General features: G+C 33.7%; 1 protein-coding gene across 1 annotated transcript in view; it reads right to left on the reverse strand.

Moving 5' to 3' along the window:
* The window catches only part of RNF19A (ring finger protein 19A, RBR E3 ubiquitin protein ligase), a 54,876-nt gene continuing 34,713 nt past the window's right edge, over window positions 1-20,163 (reverse strand). Inside the window, exons 3-10 of the mRNA XM_058564719.1 lie at window positions 16,724-16,932; window positions 11,953-12,097; window positions 11,112-11,274; window positions 7,455-7,569; window positions 6,776-6,937; window positions 4,104-4,317; window positions 2,876-3,019; window positions 1-2,209 (exon numbers count right to left, since the gene is read on the reverse strand). Of these exons, the coding sequence (XP_058420702.1) occupies window positions 1,519-2,209; window positions 2,876-3,019; window positions 4,104-4,317; window positions 6,776-6,937; window positions 7,455-7,569; window positions 11,112-11,274; window positions 11,953-12,097; window positions 16,724-16,932 (1,843 nt within the window). The 3' untranslated portion in view covers window positions 1-1,518. The remainder of the gene's footprint in view (window positions 2,210-2,875; window positions 3,020-4,103; window positions 4,318-6,775; window positions 6,938-7,454; window positions 7,570-11,111; window positions 11,275-11,952; window positions 12,098-16,723; window positions 16,933-20,163) is intronic.

Consider the following 20,163-nt stretch of genomic DNA (forward strand, 5'->3'; position numbering starts at 1 on the left):
TACATTAGTATTTACATTTATTTCATGTATGCAGTTTACACACTCACTATTGAACAAAATTGGAATGCAAACAAATATACAAATATCATAATAAGCATTATCAAATAAAATAATTGGCACTAGTGTTATAAGCATATTAATAGACCTGGTGAAAAAAAGTGATGGAAGACTGCAGCCCATGTCACTTTTCTTTTTATCAAAAGAAAACGCTCAGTAGCACCATAATGGTAATACTTAAAAGAAACACATAAGATGGAACATTTTAACTGCTATCATTGAGGTTAACCTGTTTTATTTAAGTGATTTATACAGGAAGTTAACAGTACAGGCAGAATTTTGGCCAACTTCTGTTTATGTCAGCTGAACATCTTCCATAAACAAAAGCAAAAGAAAATAAAGCCAGCCATACATGGACCCCTCCCTTAGTACTTGGTACAAACTCTGCACTGTGCTTTGATTTCATGATTGGAGAAGATATGCATGTGTTTAAAAACTGAGGTTATGTAAAGTTATTCACTAAAGCCTGAGTCTGTCTTTGGTAGGCTAATACTTTTTCAGCATTGTCATTATTGATCATCTTTATGTTTATCCTGTATTTTTCTACATAATCCAAGGTGGCTAGAGAGGACATTATGGAAAACAATACAGCAAAATTCTCAAACTAAGCCCTTAAAATCCAGTCTATTCCCAAGGCACCAAGAATCAATGGGGTGCAAACTTCCCCTTAGTGAAAGGTGACTTTTTTGTAATACTTATAAACTAATGGAATTTTATTTTGCAGTTTTATATATCTTATTTGGTGCTGTCAGTATACTTAATTACCTACCTTTACACTATTCTTCTAAGTTGGCATCAACAATATATAAGATTCATAGAGTACCAGATATTTCTATTTCAAAGTTGTGCAAAAACTGCCACAATCTTGCTCAGTCTTAGTCTAAGTATCCAAATGGTAGCAAATGGGCTGCATTAAGCTTTATATATCCACATTGCATATGAAGAAAAAAATGAAATTTATACCCAATTATGGGTATAAATTATGAATAGAAATGTTACAAAGAGTATCATATACTGAGAGTAACCTGTAAGGTTCTTTAAACAGTATCCCTTAGTGGTTTCAATAAAATATCACTAACCACTTATCCCTAAGCCTCAAGTTTTCTTTATAAGACTGCTGTAGAACTGCTTTAGTATTTTATATTGATTATAAGTTAAGCCAAATATCTATCTAAATACATAAGTGTGTGCTTCAAGCAATGTTTTGTGGCAAACACACAAAACATATTCTCTTAAGAATTATTGTGGTTATAATAACGCAGTTTTAAAGCCTTCATTTCATAGTTTGGTAATTAAGATCCACAAGAAACACAATGCTTTGCTGAACATAGAAAATGTATCTGCATTATGATTAGATAACCCGGCATTTGCTGGTAACTTGAAACTTAAAGTAGTCACATGTAGTTCAACCAGCTCCAAACAAGGTTGTTCAGTGGTAATTATTTTGCAGCATTTATAGGTCTAAATTTCAGTCTGAATTGCAACTTTTAATTCCATTGTCTGATGTGAGTGGTTGTTATTTGTTTCTTTTAGTGCATCACCAAAATATAAATCAACATTGGGTTTTATTCCATGGTTACCATGTTCTTCAGCAATATGATTCAACTGTGGAACTTCTGAACATGAAGCAGTTTTGGTAAGCACAGAAATGCTACACTGATGTGGGGAATTTTCCAGACGGTCATTTTCTACCTCAGGAAGAATGTTAACAGTAGCAAAGCGGGCATGATAATCATTGGAACCATGACTACAAGAAGTTTTCATGCTTTCTAGGTCAGAACAACTAAATTCAGAAAAATGACTAGAGTGGGAATCTGCTACAGATGGCATACTGTCACTGAGGGATGGAGCCTCAAATTCACTTGAGTTTGTGCTTTGTTGTTCTAACAACTGTGCATCCATGTCCTCTCTGGTCTCATTTATCTTCATGTTACTCTTTTTTCTCAGTTTACCACTTTTTGATTTCTTTCCTGCTGTTGCTTCTTTGGACCACTTGGTGGCACTGGATTTACCTTCAGGCACGCCACTGGATGAACCAGCAGGATGACTTCGGGTGGCACTGCCATCCTCCACACTACTGCTTCCACTGTTGTGCCTGAATTTGGATGGCTTTGATTCAATATCTACTTGCACCTCCATACTGTTACCTTCTCTGGAACATAAAAGTAACAAATATAAATAAATTTTCTGACTTCCTTTTTATTTTTATTTAGATAACAGCAAAGGGGGAGGGGTTTCTGTGTGAAAAATTCAAGGACTATATAAAAGCTATCAAAACAAATTAATGCAGGATACGTTCTACTAAAAAAAAACCTGCTTGAAATAAGAGGACTGTCTTTATAATAATTAAATTAAAATTTAAAAAAGTAAAATAAAAAAAGCAGCTAGATTCGTTGCTTATGCTATTTCAGGTACCTACCTCCTCCATTTTTTTTTTTCAGAACAGCTTTCTTGAGATATAATTTACATATCATAAAATTCACCTGTTTAAAGTGCACAATTCAATGGTTTTCAGTATATTCCCAGAGTTGTGCAACCATCATCACTACCTAACTTCAGAACATTTTCATCGTCCCCAAAAGAAACCCATACCCATTAGCAGTCAGTTTCCATTCTTCCTTCCCCCAAGTCCCTGGAAACTACTAATCTACTTTCTGTCTCTATGGATTTGCCTATCCTGGACAACTCACTATTTTCTTTTCCAGAGAACCTAATAGTTGGTAACCATTATTCATGATAATTTTGCCTAATGATAGGGATGATTCTTTTAAAATTAATTTAAAAAATACTTCTGACTTTATAACAGTTCTTTCCTTACTTGTCCAATGGGATGTAGGAATTCAGAATGGATCCCGCCATTGCTTTGGTGCTGGCATTATCACTAACTGTTCCCAAGCTGACTGTGCCAGATTCTCCACTTAGACTGTACCGTTCTTTCTGTACATCTGCTTGTACTTCCAACCTTAAAGAGGAGGGTATCAGACAAAAGCCATAATTACGCATAATATCAGCACTACTACAGTATGTATCTTTAAATAATTCGGTTAAGAGCCCTAGTAACAAGAAGCTATTTTAGAAACAACTATAAACATTATTTTTTTTTAGTTTCCTTTTATTTGATTATTCAAATTCTACTGCAGCACACTGAACAGTACCAGCCATCCAAATAAAATGGGAAAAATTAGCTGTCTGCCAAGTCAAGTAGTAACAGAATAACACAAAAAGGACAGAAGTGATTTTAACTTAAATGTGCTCCATTATTCTCACTCAGGATGTAGCACTTTGCATGCCACGTTTCAGTGCAAAACACAAAATCCAAGTACATTAAAAAACCATTCTACACAACAGATCAGTAAATCAAAAAATCCTGGGCATCTATATATTAAAAATGGTTCTATAAATTTAACACTTGACTTTTTAAAAAAGACATAATAATATATACAACACAATAACTTAAGAGTTTGTGTTTAAAAGCAAACTACCTAAAAATAAATATGACCAATTTATCTTTTAATTCATGTACTCTCCTCTACTTAAAAAAAAAAAAACAACAAAGTTAATAAACAGAAGTAAAGAATAGTGAATTAAAGAGGAAACAAGGGAAGATAAAAATGCTTTCATTTCTCCTATTTATTTATATGGCTGTTGGTAAGACTCGGTGAGAATGAAATAACTGTTAATACACAAAAGGATGCAGGCAGACTATCCTGACCTCAGTTCATGCATTCCCGGATATCCTGACTCCACCTGCTCCCTCAAGCCTCAGCCAATGTCTCATTTCCTAACATCCAGCTGTTGCCACCTCCAGAGGTACAGCTTAGGCGTAAGCCCTCCCTTTACTGTGTTCACTGAAGCAGCTCCAGCATTGATTCATAACATAAAATTTGACAAGTGCAGTGAAAAAACTGGCAGAATGTTATGCCTCAGACTTGGCTTTTACTGCATCATGGGTATACTGCAACGCTTTGTGTTCAAAATTCTCCTCCTCTAATTAATAATTTGTAGTTAACAGAAGGCAAAAACAAAACAAATCGCATTTTCCTTACCTGTTAAAACAGTTTACCATGGCACTTCCCGACAGACTCCCCGTTATACTGGCTCCAGCCAGCGCCATGGTGCTGGCTGTTTCACTCAGGTTGTCTCGAATGGCTCCTATTCGATCCATGTGGCTTCCACTTGCACTCAAACTGCCAGTCAGACCGCCAACACTTCCCTCCCCTATGCTAGGGTTGTGTCTTGCTTCTGCTACTGAAGTTGTGTCTAAATGCAAATATTTCAAAGAAATTAAATAAGTATGATTATTAATTTCCCTCTTCTTAAATTTCAGATAGAACATTTTATCATATAAAGTATAAAAAATACACAGAATAAAAAAGATGCCTGGAGTCAGAGACACATAACTATGGGATAAGAGTAAAAAGCAATATCTCAGAGAGTAAAGTTGCATTAGGAACTGGCCCTCAGTTTTAAATTGTCACTATTTAAAAAGAAAAAAATCCAGAAGATTTAGGAATTCTATAAAGAACTTGATTGTTGAAAAATTTAACTGACTTTGGATGAAAATTGTGTGACAGTTTTCAATAAGGGTGTCATTTAAAGAACTTACTATTCTCTAGGTCAATAAGAATGGGCCAGAAGTTGATTTCTAGATATATTCCACAGTTCCAATTGTTTACAAGCTATAACAAGATCTAATACCACTGTATTCAAATGTTACAGTACTTTTCACATGCTTCAGATTGATGGATTCATTTATTTGCTCCAATATTTGAGTTCCTATTATATACCCAACAGTGTTCTAAGCACTGGGGATATAGTGAATCAAAGAGACAAACATCCTGCTCTCAAGAAGCTTACATTCTAGTTGGGGAGAACAACAGATAAAATTATATGGTGATAAATGCTATGAGAAAAAAATAAAGCAGAGTAAAGGGGAGTGAATAAAAGGCAGTGAGAGTGATAAGCAGTAGTGTTTGCATACCTGTGCATTTCATATAGTGTGATTAGAGAAGAACCTCTTTGATAAGGTGACACTTGTACAGACTCAAAGGAAATGAAAGAGTGAGCCACGAAATTATCTGGGGAAGAGTATTCTAGGCAGAGGGAATTACAAGTTTAAAAGCCTAGAAGTGGAAGTGTGCTTGGCATCCTTGAAAACATCACGGAGGGGTGGTATAAAATAGGAGAATGACAAGAAATGAGTTTAGAGATGTAGCTTGGGACAGATCATGTGGGGCCTTATGGGCCATGATAAGGACTTGGGATTTTTTTCCCGCAATACAGTTAGATGCACTGGGCGAGTTTTGAGCATGAGAGAGACATGATCTGACTTATGTTTTAGAAGTATCACTATGGCTGCACTGTGGAACAGTGAGTGGAAGCTGAGAAGCTGATGGATCAGTTAAGAGGCTATTACAATAGTCCAAGAAAGGACAGTAGCTTGGACTAATGGAATAGCAATGGAGAGGGAGAGAAATGGTTGGATTATGGGTACATATTGAAGGAAGCAGTAGAATTTGCTGATGGATCAGATGTAGGGTAAGAAGGGAAAATGGGGACCATCGTAAGTGAAGGTTTTTGGCCCAAGCAACAGCAAGAATAGAGAAGCTACTTAATGAAGAGAGGATGACTGAGAGAACAACAGGTTTTAGAGTCAAGAGTTTGGTTATATTTCAAGTTAAGCTTGAAATTCTTGTTAGACATTCAAGTGCAGATTAAAGAGGAGAGTTAGATGTACAAATGTGCAGTTCAAAGGAGAGTTCTAGCCTAGATATAAACTTAAGAGCAGTCAGTCTATATATTATTTAATAGATGAGATTACCTAGGGAGTGAGTGTAGAGATAAAGAAGAGAAGTCTGAGAACTGAGCCCTGGGAAACTCCAAAATTTAGAGGTTAGAAGAGGAAAACGAACCAGCAAAGAAGACTGAGAAGGAGTGGCCAGGAGATATAATGAGATGAGAAGTGGTTTCCCAGAATAGCAGTAAAGAAAATGTTTCGAGAAGGAAGACATGGTCTACCATGTCAGGTGTACTGTTATATTAAGATGAAAACCAAGAATTGACCACTATATTTGGTAACATGGAGGTCACTGGTGACTCTACTTTGGTAGAGTGGTACAGATGAAATTCTGGAGTAATAGGGACCAAAGTCTGACTGGAATGAGTTCAAGAGAGAATGGGAGGTAAGAAAGTAGACACTATCTTTGCACATCTGCCTAATTATTTCCCTAAGACAAATCTGTAAAACAAGAATTGCTGGAAAATAGAACATGCACATTTTTTAAGGTTTATTAACTGGGAGTCTATGACGGCCTTTTCTTTCTCCAGTTAATGTTCTAATTCATATTTCTTTGAATAACATTGGGTTGAAAATATTTTCTACTCATTGGTCATCTGTATTTATTCTTTTATGAACTGCATTTCTCTTCATATCCTTTTCTTACTGATTTGTAATGTTTTAGGCAAAATTTAAGATTAAAAGTCTAGAATTTCTAAGACATTATATTTCCATTGGAGGTTAGGTACCCAGAACTATCCCACCCTCTTTCATCCAGTCACCATTCCTCAGCAGTTCATTTCACTGATATACTTCTGGATGAACACTACTAGGCCTAGTAAAAGGAGGACAATGGGAATTCTGACTTGTATGTCATCTACAGCCTCCTCCCAACTTAAACTATTAGTAAGCACATTTTCTTCCTTTGCTTAAAGGACTTACCTACAGCTGTGTTAGTTCCACCAACATTTATATCATTTTCATCATCAAATTCAATCCTGACTCCTTTTCCATTGCCTGCTGAGACTCCACAACCTCCACTTCGACAGAGAGAAATTGGAACAACGCCATAGACATAAGCTAACATAATAGGAACACCAATACCTAAAGAAGAATTAAATTAGTCATTATAACCAAAAAACAAATCACAGAAACATGAGTTTTAGAAAGCCTTTTTGAGAGAAGGTGTACAGGTGAAAAGTGCTAGGGTTCTTACAACCCTTGCCAAAAGTGGATTTATCCAGCTGTTAACGGACACAAGCAAATTCAAAGCTTCTAGCCTTCAAGGTGACACATATGAGGAAAAAAAAAAAAAACAGATGTAAACCTTTTTCTTTTTAAGTGCCAGGGCTCTAAACTATATTTAGGGGGAGAAAGGATTATCAGCCAATAATAATTTACCAACTATCCTAAGGCTAGGCTCTTGAGTCTATAATAGTTTTAACCAATTATAGTTACTGAATGAGAGGCTTTCTGCAGGGTCAGCCTAAGTTGTTCTTAAATAAAGAAAAAAGTAACTCTCTTATCTTCAACAATATAATGTTTTGTTTTCTAAAATCCTTCCACAAAACTTAATTTCTATAAAATTTGAGGTAATTAGTATTTTTAAGCACTTTCTTACCTACAGTAACTGCAGCTACAACTGGAGATACGATTACAGACAATGTTACACCACCTGCTATGGCCAAATTCCGTTTGTGCTTTGAAACATCCTTGCCTTCATATCGATTGTGAATCTTGAATTAAAAGTAAAAATAGGGGTGGGGGATTAAAGAGAAAATACATTACATATTTAATCAAATGAAATAGACCAACATCTGCTAGAAGTCTAAAAAGATTTCTTATAATTTCATAGTTCAATGCTCTAATTCAAGGTAAATGTATTATTGTTCTTAAACCATATTCTTACACACAATTTGCTCTTTATTAATAATTTATTTAGGAGGCCAGCCCAGTGGCGTAGTGGTTAAGTGTGCGTGCTCTGCTTCAGCAGCCCAGGGGTCGCAGGTTCGGATCCCGGGCACACACCACTTGTCAAGCCATGCTGTGGTGGCATCCCATATAAAGTAGAGGAAGATCCCATATAAAGTAGAGGCCATGGATGTTATCCCAGGGCCAATCTTCCTCAGCAAAAAAAAGAGGAGGATTGGCATAGGATGTTAGCTCAGGGCTAATCTTCCTCACACACACACAAAAATAATAATAATTTATTTACATAAGACAGTGATTTAATAGATTTTACTTTGTGTTTAAACAGTTTTAAGTAAAAGTAGTCTTAATAATCTTATTCAAGATTAGTATAATCATGTTTTGAGCAAAGAAGAAGGAAGTGAGAATATTATTTTCAACATAGTTATGAGTTGGATGTTTGACTAATAGGATTAATTCCAAGAAATTTAGCATTCCACAGGTTCCTTTCTAAATAAGAATTGCTAAATGGTAAAAATTGGCTCCCAGAGGAGGTTTCCATAATCTTTTTTTTAAATGACCTTAAAAAGCAGTACTAATAAGCAAACATCACTAAATAGAATCAATTTTTTTCTCAGATCCTTTTTTATGAAGAAAAATATTATCAAATGACTCAGGATGCCAGGCTCTCATTTATAGCTCAAAGTAAAGGGTAGAAAGAGAAAAAAAGGAAATAAATAACGCTGCCAGAGGACAGGAGTTAGATCTACTTAGCATCTTTGTACAGTACAGGTGTTAATAAATAGAACTTAATATTACCATGAAAGTGGCTTGTGAGATATTATACGAACTTTGGGACATAGCTCAGTATCTTTGTTCTCACGGTTTGCAAGGGCTAAAGCTAATAAAGTACATTTTCTCCTCTGTTTCAAGACAGATTCAGAACAGCCTCAAAAGTGTACAGGTCTTATAAAATACTTGACTTACAAACAATATTACAGATGAGGCTTAATAGAATAATCCATTATCATCATGCGGTTATTTTGAAGGCTGTAAAACACAATGAGTCTTGTGTGATATACTAAACAGTGAAACAGCTGGGGTGGGGCGGTGGGCGAAGCATGCGTGGGGCAAGGAACATTTATATTTCCTAGTCAAACTCCTGTTTCCCAGCATTGACTACATGTTCCCAGGGAATGGGCATCTACACTTCCCTAAATAGTTTGCAGAGATGCAGGCAGAGATGGCAGACCTTCCCAAGGTACCTTTCATTATCCTTCAGTGTTATAGCTAATTCCCGCTCCTCCCTACTCCCATGCCTGGAAAACTTAGCAATGAAGCAGAAAAAAGCCAAAGCTAAAAACTGATAAATTAGACTTGCAAAGGCAGGCTGCCAGGAGAAAGGAATCTTCCAGAAAATTTTGCCTCCTCAAGCACCAATGTTCAATTACAGTGATCATATCATCCCACTATTTCTGGTTCAACTTAATTTTTTCTGTTTTACTACTTTGTGCCACATTTTCTATTTGTTACTATAAATAAAGGCTCAGCTTTTAGGTATCTGATCAACTTAATAGGTTTTCCTTGGCTGGTTTGTATCCCTAAACACCATAGAGAACACAGTTTCAATGGAAAAATAATTCATCAACTTGCAATTGCAACCCTTTGGGTATATATTTGAAAAAGGAGACTTGTAACTGCACCTAAGACTTGAACAAAGAGGTAAATAATCTCTCCTCTATAAATTATTTGTAGGTGCGTGCAGTACAACAGTCTCTTTCCCTTCTCCTTCTAAGTGTCCGAAGAAACAGTTTTGTTTTCAGCAAAATCTTGCTTTGGACAACTACATGAAAAATTATTATAATCACCTACTATGTTTGGGACTTTAAACAATTTAAGTTTAGTTACTTAAAACCTTCTGAAATAAACATTTGGCTCATAAATATCTGTGTTTGTCCTTGGTCCCAATGCTAATTTTTTAAAAATAGGATGTATTATTATTTTTCTGATTATAAAAGTAATATATGTTGAATGTAAAAAAATTTTGGATGTTATAAGGAAGAGGATCAGCCTTGAGTTTGGTTCCAGAAGTCAGAACTAGAACTAAATAAAACAATTTATTTATTTATCTTTTCTATTTATTTATTTTTTTTGGTGAGGTACCATCTATGCCCATCTTCCTCTATTTTGTATGTGGGTTGCCACCACAGCATGGCTTGATGAGTGGTGTAGGTCTGTGCCCGGGATCTGAACCCACAAACCTGGGCCACTGAAGGGGAGCGTGCCGAACTTAACCACTATGCCACCGGGCTGGCCCCTAAATAAAACAATTTAAAGGGAAACAGATTCTGACTCAAGGGAAGGATTTTCTAACAATTACAGCCACCTGGCAAGAGAATGGGCTACCTCATGAGTTGGTGGTTTCCCCATCAGTGAAGTGCCCAAATGGCTAGACTGAAATTTACCAGGGATCTTATATAAAGAATTTGTCCATCTAGGTTTAAATCCTAGTTCTGCTTCTGTGTAACTGAAGATAAATTACATAAACCTTCCTAAACTTCAATATTCTAACATAAATTGCTGTGAGGTTAAAATGAGTCAAAGTACGTAAACACCTACCACATAGTCAGGGCTCAATAAATGTTAGAGTTCCCTTTTTTAAAATTCCCATACTTTGTTCTGCTTGGGTACAGGGTTGGGATTAGATAATTTCTAAAGTTACTTCTCAATTCTGAGATTCTATTAATTTAAATAGCAGCAGACTTCTTAGCCACTATAAATTATCCCTTTAATCTTTCAAAAAAATTATTTGCTTAGCTAACGAAGTATAATTCATCACTCATTGGCCAGTGGTAAGTATTGGTGTTTGGACTTTCACAAGATTGTTATAATCTACAGAATAGTGTAATTACTAAGAGCAGTAATCTGAGAAAAAAAAAAAAAAGCTTTGAACTGAAGTTGGAAATAATTCAGGAACTGGCTAATTATTCTTTGCCTGAGGACATGTGTTATTTAGCTACTAACTTTTTACAGACCTGACTTTACAAGGATATACCCATGAGAAAAATGTCAGATGTGTATCCTTCAATACTTTAAAGTTGGTTTATAATGCAAATGTACTGAAGTTTTCAGATTCAGATAATTTTGAAGCAAGTCTGCTTTTTATATGTGCATACGAGCTTGCCAAACTGAAAATTTATTGTCATAAAAAAATAGTAACTGTTTTATCCTGAAGATACTAAAAATGACGCCTGTCTTTCAAAAGCAATAAACAAACAAAAAAACCAGACAAAAACAAAGCACAAATCATCAATTCGAAACCTAAAGATTTAGAATAAGATATGAACTAACAAGGAATTATGCATTTTACCTTACGGCCCACATATACAGGAATGCCAATAATCATTGCAGGGATAGCAATCCCAGCTATTAAAGCAATTCCCACAGGAGCACCAACAAGTGTTCCCAGCTGCCACAATATTTTCTTCTTTCGGCTCCAAGGTTTCTTCCCCCAAAAAGTACATCCTGATGGACTAATGGAAAAAATTATACTGTAAAGTAACTGCTGCAAAACATCACAACAACAAATGACATTACATTAAAGCAATGACTATACAAGAATACTTCTCATACTTAGGAATAAGGTTTTTTTTCCTTTCTTTGAGTTCTGAGTTCATTAAAAGCCAAAAAATCAAGGGAAGAACCACCATAAATTATATTAAAAAGATACTTATAACTGGGATTCAGGTTAAACATTTATCTCTAGTCCTCCATTATCCTCAAAAACTTAGGTTAGTTTTTGAAGAGGAAATTAATGCAAAACATGCTTATTTTATCCTCGCTCTAGGCATACAATTATCTGATTAAATCATAAATTCACTTGTGGCCTAAATGAGGGAATTTATATACGAGAAAATTGAATGGAAATATTTATGACCTAGCATAATTATACGGGGTATTAAATACTAGCTCTCTAGTTTAAGAAAAAAAGAAGAAATTTCCATTTCTTATTTTTGACTAGTTATTAATCCCAAATGACTAGTGCAATAATTTGGATCTGTTAAAATTTATGTTACTAGAATAAAACAGATCCTTTAAGTATCTTATAAATCCCAAGTTTAAAAATGTTTAGGATAATACTTTTTCCGAAAAAAGTTCTTTTGCCTTATAAAATTATATTTAGATATAAATAGCTCCTTCTATAAGCTTACCTTAGATAATGTAAATCTGAGATTTCTTTCATACACAACCAGCAAAACTCACAACCACAGACAGCACATGTCATGTGATTACAGCTCCCATCATTCATCTTTATTATATAAGCAGCACATCGTGGACATGGCTTTATATCATCAGCTATTAGGAAAACAGAAAGACCTGTTCAGTATATAAAAATGGTCTAAAAATAACAATTTCTAGTAGATAATCAATCGTGGCACTGCCAAAAAATCTTAACATGTATAGTTTGTTAACTGATAGCTTTAGCCTGCTATTTTTAGTATATAAAGCATTTCTTCTTCCCTTCTGAGAAAAGAAACATTTTACATTAAGTTTTCAAATTGTAAACATTTTTCAAACACAGAAGCAAAAATGAGAACAAAGAATAACAAAATAATAAAAAGAGAAAGGAGAACCAAGGACAGTCCCAGGTAAATTGTGAACTACGTAAGGTTTGTTTTTGTCTCAACCCTTAGCTGTCTTCTCAGAATGGCATTTCATGTTCTAGAACTTTCCTAACCATCTCCACTTAATTAAAATGTAGATACTCTATATACTATTCCTTTAGTGAATGAACACTAATAGGAAGTGACAATTTGATATTAATCTGAAGCACTATATACAAAGCACTATGAGTTTACTTTTCTAAGTAACATCAACTATAAGCACTATAAAAATAACAATACAGACATCTTTAGAAAAGCAGCCTTTTCCTCATACCTTAGTTCATATAATAGACAGATGGGTCTTGCAAAGAATCAGTATCCAGAATAAAAGGCAGGAGGTAAGAGGTTAAGGAAGGGTTATGTGGTTATAAACACTCAAACAATGGAAAATAGTTTCAGAATTAAAGCAACCATTTGTTGGTTATGCTCATGACTTTTTAATTAGTTATCTTTGTCCTTTTTATTCATTTATTCAAATGCTATTGTTGAATGCTTCTTGTATAGTAACATGGTTACAATGCACAAAGGTGCCAAGTTAAAATCAAGTGGTATATAACTTTAGGAATCACTGATACAGAATAAGAATTATCTCAAACTATACAACTATTTTGAACTTCGGCATCTATTTAAATAGCAACCAGTAATTATTTTACTGTTACTAGTAGCCAGCTATATTTTCTAACTACACAGACACAAAAAAAGATATGCAGTGTTAGCCACTGAATTCAAGTATTTGTTCCAACTTCTTACATGATAAGCATTAAGCAATATTCTATTTTCCTTTCTACAAATTTTATGGTCAAATTTTACCTGTGCTTTATCAGTGAATTCAGGTTTCCTTAGTGCTTCTTTTAGGGCCAAAGCTGTTTTTTAACTTAAGAACTGGTCAATGCTCACAATTAGTATTTTAATGATTCAAGCAACTTTGAGCAAAGCGATAACTCTATGCAGCCAAACCAAGACAAATGATAATTACTAGAATATAAAAATTAAAAATATCCATAAGTCATGATTTAAAAATGATCCAAAAACATAAAGTCTGCATTAAAAATTTTTTAACATGGAGGCATGAATGAAAAAAAGGTGGCTTTTATAGCTAATATAACATCTAGTACATCAAATTAAAGAAATGCTAATACTATCTGCTGAAGTGGCATACTAATTGATAAACTTCCTCATTTCAGAGTATACTCAAGTAATAAATACCTCAATTAGAGATAGGAGTAAAGAGACTCAGGCTCTTGGTTGGATACATGCAATCTTCAGAACAAACTGAAAAGATGACATCCCCATTTATTCTTAAACACAAACTAGGCTTTTAATATGCTAAGATTACATGTTAGAGAATTAACACCATAAGCAATGTATTTTTGATATGTCTCTTTATATATCTGTCCCTGCATGTTTTCACTCTCTGTATACTAATTTATCTACAAAAGGCTGTTTTGTCTGCTTTGTCTCTTTTCTTAAAACAACAAATTAGAAAAAAAATTTACTGTGCACATTATATATTTCTCTCAAAATGCAAAAATCCTAAATAAAATTGTTTTACTGATTAGACAGTCAATTGATGCTCTATCCCCAAGCATCAATTAATCTACACCTCCTTTATATTAAAAAAAAAAAAGGCTTCCCATTCCTATTTAAACTGTTTGGCAAAGGTCTGTCTTTTTTCATTACTACATTTCTATTTACTATTAAAATATGGGCTATTGTCATATTAAGAAAAAAAAAACATGTTACAAAACACCATGTTCTCAAAATTTGTTTTAAAACTTCCCCACCTCCGCCATATCACCTGTAAGGACTTACAACAAAATATTAACAGCAGTTATCTCTTGAGGTGGTAGTAGTAGCAGATAGACGAGGGGATTGGGAGCCAATTAAATATATTTTTATCAAAGGGGAAAATATGATAACGAAAATGAAAAGTATGTGGTTCATTTAAAATGTAACTCCAAGTGCATAAATTCCCTAGTAGCTATAAGAAATAGCCAACTAATTATTATTATACCAAGCCATTATTATTAAAAGTACAGCCAATTTTTCAATGTATTACGACAATGGGAGACCAAAAATACCGAGATATCTGGAATAACAGGAATTAATAAAGCCATTTTAGATGGTAGTTTCCTTTCCTCTTTTCTTTCCGTAAGTTAGTGAGAAGCCAACGTCAAGTTTTTAATTTTCTATAGATTACATCAAAAGAAACTATCACAAACATCTGTTTGGAGAGCTTTGATTTCTAGAACACTGTAGGTAAAAATGCACATAAAATTTTCAGAACTATGAGACAAGATTTTTAAACAAATGTGGAGAAATTCCAAATAAAGTTACTTTTTAAAAATAATCACCATGGGAAGCTATATTTATTCCAACAATGCTATTTGGCTCAAATCATTTGGGAAGTTTTTCTTTCATAAATACTTTCAAAGCTGCTTTATATAAAAAAAAATATCACTCTCATGATCAGATAGCCACATCTCACTTTGGATCCATCCCAAACCAGTGATACAACTTGGTATGATACTCTAGTTGTTAGACTTAACGCCAATGGAGTCTTTGGTCATCCCAGAAATCAAACTGACATTAAGGGGATAATTTAGGTGAATGTATCAGGATCTAAAGGTTATAGCCAATAAGGCATTCTAGGGTAGCACTGCTGAAATAAACATAAATCTCCCATGGTGACTACTGTGAGGAAAGCCAACATTCATTTGGATAACCAAATCATAATTTTAAAATTAATAACAAAAGCCATCTCTCAGTCATTTTTTTTTTAACGATGGTCCAGACACATGTAAATCTCTAGCAGATGACTGTGGTTTCTCAGTTTTCCTACCTCATAAAACCAGAGCACTTACTATGAGCCAGGAATGTTTCAACTTTATGGACATTAAATATTCTTACTATCTTCATTTTATAGATGAGGCAAGTAACTTGCTCATGGTGACACAGAGAATAAGTGGAGAAGCTGGCATTCGAATCCAAGGGTCTGATTCCAGAGGCCATTCTCTTACTCTATATGTCTATGTCCTGTGTACCCATCACCCCACTTAGAGAAGAGGGATATCATCTCCAAGTAGACCACTCAGTGGCTACAACTGACTCAACAAGGGACAGTTTAGGTATATTCAGGTCCTCTTTGAATTGCTTCTGGACCTATACCTATAAATTATTATTAACACTTTTGAGTATCACCCCAAATCTTCAGAAAAGGAAACAGAAATAAGCCAATCAGCAAACAAGCATGAAAATCTATGTACATTATATAAGGTACTAAATGTTGAATTTAAAGTTTATTTAATTTTAATGTTTAACTTTAAATTCAACTTTAAATGTTGAATAAGACTTTTTTTCTAGTAGCATAAAGTACAAGACTATCTCAACACACTGCTGGCAGGAATATAAATTATTTTCTTGATAAATTCCTGTATTTTCCAAGTTTTTCCCCTTTTACGATCACTGAGAAAGTGAGTGTTTTTCTAAAAATGATTACAATTCCAATAAATAATGAAAATTCTATGAATGTGAAATATTAATTTTTTGAATTTTTATTCAAAGAACATTAAGATGTTCATAAATTTTTTTTTTAATTTTTGAGATTTATGAGATGCATACATTGCTCATGCACAGATTTTTAAATTCCTAGCCAAAGGTCTTAGTTTGTGTCAAAGGACACAAAGTTCTTAGCATCCCCACTAAGATATGATTTTGAATCCTTAATCCTGGAATTGGATGAGACATCTGTAAATAAAAAACGTATTTCACAGAACATGTAATGAAAAGGATTCCAAAAATAAATACAGCCTTCTCGAGGTATGCTTGGATACCAAAATCCCTGATGCTCAAGTCCCTTAGTTGGCCCTCTGCATCTTCGCATATGGAATCTACGGATACCGAAGGCCAACTGTATTGTTTTAAATCTGTAACTTTGTGATAGTTACACAATTAGAAATAACCTAAAGGTAATATATTTAAAACTAATATTTTATTAAAAATATTTCCTAAGCTTTGCATAAAATACCTTTATAAACAACAGTTTTGGACCTTCTTCAGCAATCAGTTATATAAATCATCATGACACTTCCTTTTTCCTTTTTTTTTTTTTTTTTAAATAAAATCTTTCCGATCTCAATACCATTTTCTTCCACAGAAAAGAATGAGCGCTTCTGGGACAGAAATGCTAACACATAAAACACTTTTGAAAATTGAAGGGAGAACAGGTGATAACAGAACTGAATACTGTATTTTTACTAAAGTAATTAGTGTTCTGTATCTGTCAAATATTTTATTAGAAAAAGTTCAACATAAATACCTGCTGCTCCAGACTCTTGACTATAACTAATGGATGAAGAACGTATAGTCCTCAGACGTAAACTCTGGGCTCTCTCTTGTCGAGCAGCATCACAAGTCTGATTGGGGTGCCAAATCTGTTTACAGTGGTAGCAAAACTCTGTTCCACAGCCTTCTCGCCCACAAGTTAATTTTGGACAGCTAGCACATCCAAATGCTATCACAGCATATCTTGAAAGAACGAGAAAAACGATTTAAAATGTGATGTAAAACAAGAGATATTCATTAAGTAAAAAAATTATTCATCTTAAATGCTATTCCTGAAAGTTTTCTATTTATGCCTGGGCTAAGAGTCATAAACCCTAACAGTATCTCACCAATATAAAAATGGGGAAAAAAATGACATATAAATGGCTAAAAAATCTTTTTTAAGTTCAACTTTTAACTTTCAACTAGGATACCAAACTGTACATATAGCCTAATCCCAATTTTATAAAAATTCTATTAAATTAGTATTGTATGCACATAGAAAAGACTAGAAGGAAATACACCAAAAACCTAGAAGGAAATACACCAAAAACCAAAAACCTTAAAAGTAGTTCTCCTGGTATTAGAGTTTTAATTTTCTTCTTATATATTTATACATTTCTGATTTTTACAATTACTTGTCACTTTTAAAATCAGAAAGATAAAAAAAACTACCTATTTAAAAATATAATGACTATATGGATCAATTATACCTGTCAGTTAATGGCAAACTGTGCCAATTCATAAATTTTGTGATTATCTCGTGTTTATACATAAATTCTCATATTTTTGTTTCTAAGATGCATGGTAAAAGTGGTCTTTGGTACCAATCTCCTACCAAAAAAGTACACAAACTTGAATTTTTCAATTAGAAGTTTGTTTTTTTGCTTCAGATAAAAGACTAAGAAGAGTAGATTTGTGACTAGCCCTAACACCTATTCTCTGAGTTAATGTTTTTGGCACTTTAAAAATTTCTGACTTAAATTCTGTGCACTCTTGGGCATTTAGCCTAGAGAAATGAAAACTTATGTTCACACAAAAACCTGTACACATATGTTTATGGCAGCATTATTTGTAATAGCCCAAAACTGGAAACAGCCCAGATGTCCTTTGACAAGTGAATGGTTAAACTATGGTGCATTATATACCACAGAATACTACTCAACAACAAAAACTACTTAACAACTTGGATGAATCTCTGGGGAATTATGCTGAGTGAAAAAAGTCAATCTCGAAAAGTTACATAGTGTACAATTCCATTTAAATAACATTTTTGAAATAACAAAATTTTAGAAATGGAAAACAGATTAGCGGTTGCCAGGGTTAGGGATGGGGTGGGGGAGGGGACAGGGAGGGAGAGAGGTGGATGTATTTATAAAAGAGCAACATGAGAGATCTTTGTTGTAATGGAATTGTTCAGTACCTTGACTGTGATAGTGGATACGTGAACCTACAGGCATAAAATGGCATATAACTAAATACACACACAGACCAATAAAAACAAGTAAAACTGGGGAAATTTGAATAAGATCAATATAACGTATCAATGCCAATATCCTGGTCGTGATATTGTTTTATAAGAATGGTACCACTGGGGCAAAGTGTGTGAAGGATACACAGGATTTCTCTGAATTATTTCTTACAACTACACAATAATCTAAAATTATCTCAATACAACTTTCAAGTACAAAATATCTGGGGGTTTTTGGTTCTTTTTAAAAGAGAAACAAACAAGTCTTATCTATCTATAGGAGATTTTTGTAAATATCAAATATTTCCTTTCTCCTGGAAATTTAGGGGAGTTTTCAGGGCTCCTCTTGTTACTGGCAATAAAATTTTAAATAATAATTATAACTGAGTTTTTTATTAAATTTCAAGATAATCTATAAAATTATGCAAAATTTTAAGAATCAGGAAGTTCCTCCATTTTTGGACCTGTTGCTCTCTTAGTATCTTACCCTTTAAGCTTAAATTTTACATCTTAAATTCCATTTTATTTCTGATAGAGCAATTCTCCAATTATCACTGTGTATCATAAATATGTTCAAGCATGATTAAATTAAAGGCAATTTAAATCAACATAGGATAATTTAGCAGTTTCATTTCCCTGAGAGCTTATTCATTGCAGTCTCAATAAAAAGAAAAAAATCTTCAAAGACTCAACACTTTATTTTCTAGCAAGTTATAATCTAAAGTAGTCTTTAAAATAGTAATTTCAGTGAAAAGGAAATGGCAACCTCTTTTCTATCCTACCTTTTCTTGAAAAAAGGTGGGAAGAGGAGGGACAGAATGGAGAAATCTGTGTGTATGCAGGGGATAATGCCAAAACCAACTATTTTTCAAGTCAGTCACAATTTAAAAACGCAAAAGAGAAGTTCAAGCTACCTGGTCCAAATTCCACTTCCATCACTTATTACCTGTATAGTTTCATGTAAGTTACATCATCTCCCTACAACTAAGTTTTCCCAAACATACAATAGGGATTCACTGAAGTTTGGCTTAGCCTCAGTTATTCAGCCACAATCAGCTTCAGCTTTGGCCTTGACCTTTAGGAAGCCAAATAAGCAAATGACTGCTTCAATGACATTTTTAGTACTCTGCACTTGTGCTTGATTAAGGACCATGTGATCATACAAGTTACCATAATTTCTACATCAATATAATGTATGTCATATAAATATCTGAATATTCATTTTAAAATAAACATAGGTAGGCATTCTAGGCATAATTCATAATTTAGAGTAAAAATCTTATTGCTTTATATGGTGAAATTTTACTGGACAACTTAACTATGAACGTACACATTGTGTTGCAAGAATAAAATGCAATAATTATTAGTGATGACTGTGAAAGTCAAATTTAGATACAAACTTAAGAACTTTCAAATAATTAAACAGGGAAACAGACTGACAGTTAATATGAACATTGAGAGTGCTTTAACTAGATAAATTTAGGAAGAATATATCCTTTCTGAGCAAACAAATATTTATAAAAATATGAGGTAGATTGATAGAAATTAGGTTATATCATAATTCTAACCTTTGTAGAAGGTTGTTCAGTATACTAGTATATCACTAAACAAAACTTTTAAGAACTGACAATTTTTAATTAATGATTTGGGCTATGAATCTTTTAAGAGAAAATCCTAGTAGGGAATTCTTAATATCTTGACAAGAAAAATTAAAAGCAGGATGTTAACTTTGCCCTTTCAAAATTTCATGACAGGGGAGTTCCAAAATCTGGCACAATAGCCATAAAAACATGAAGGGGTATGGCAAGAAAACTGCGGACTCAAAACACATTTTCTTCTCAACAAACTTCAAAACAGCTTCATAAATTGCTTTAAGATGAAAATTCCTTATAGTTTTAAATCTAGAGATTTAAGCTTGTGGAAAATGATCCTTATAGTGCATATCTAGCTATAATTTTAAAAAT

Source organism: Diceros bicornis, chromosome 21 (genome assembly GCF_020826845.1).
Source record: "Diceros bicornis minor isolate mBicDic1 chromosome 21, mDicBic1.mat.cur, whole genome shotgun sequence".
NCBI lineage: Eukaryota > Metazoa > Chordata > Mammalia > Perissodactyla > Rhinocerotidae > Diceros > Diceros bicornis.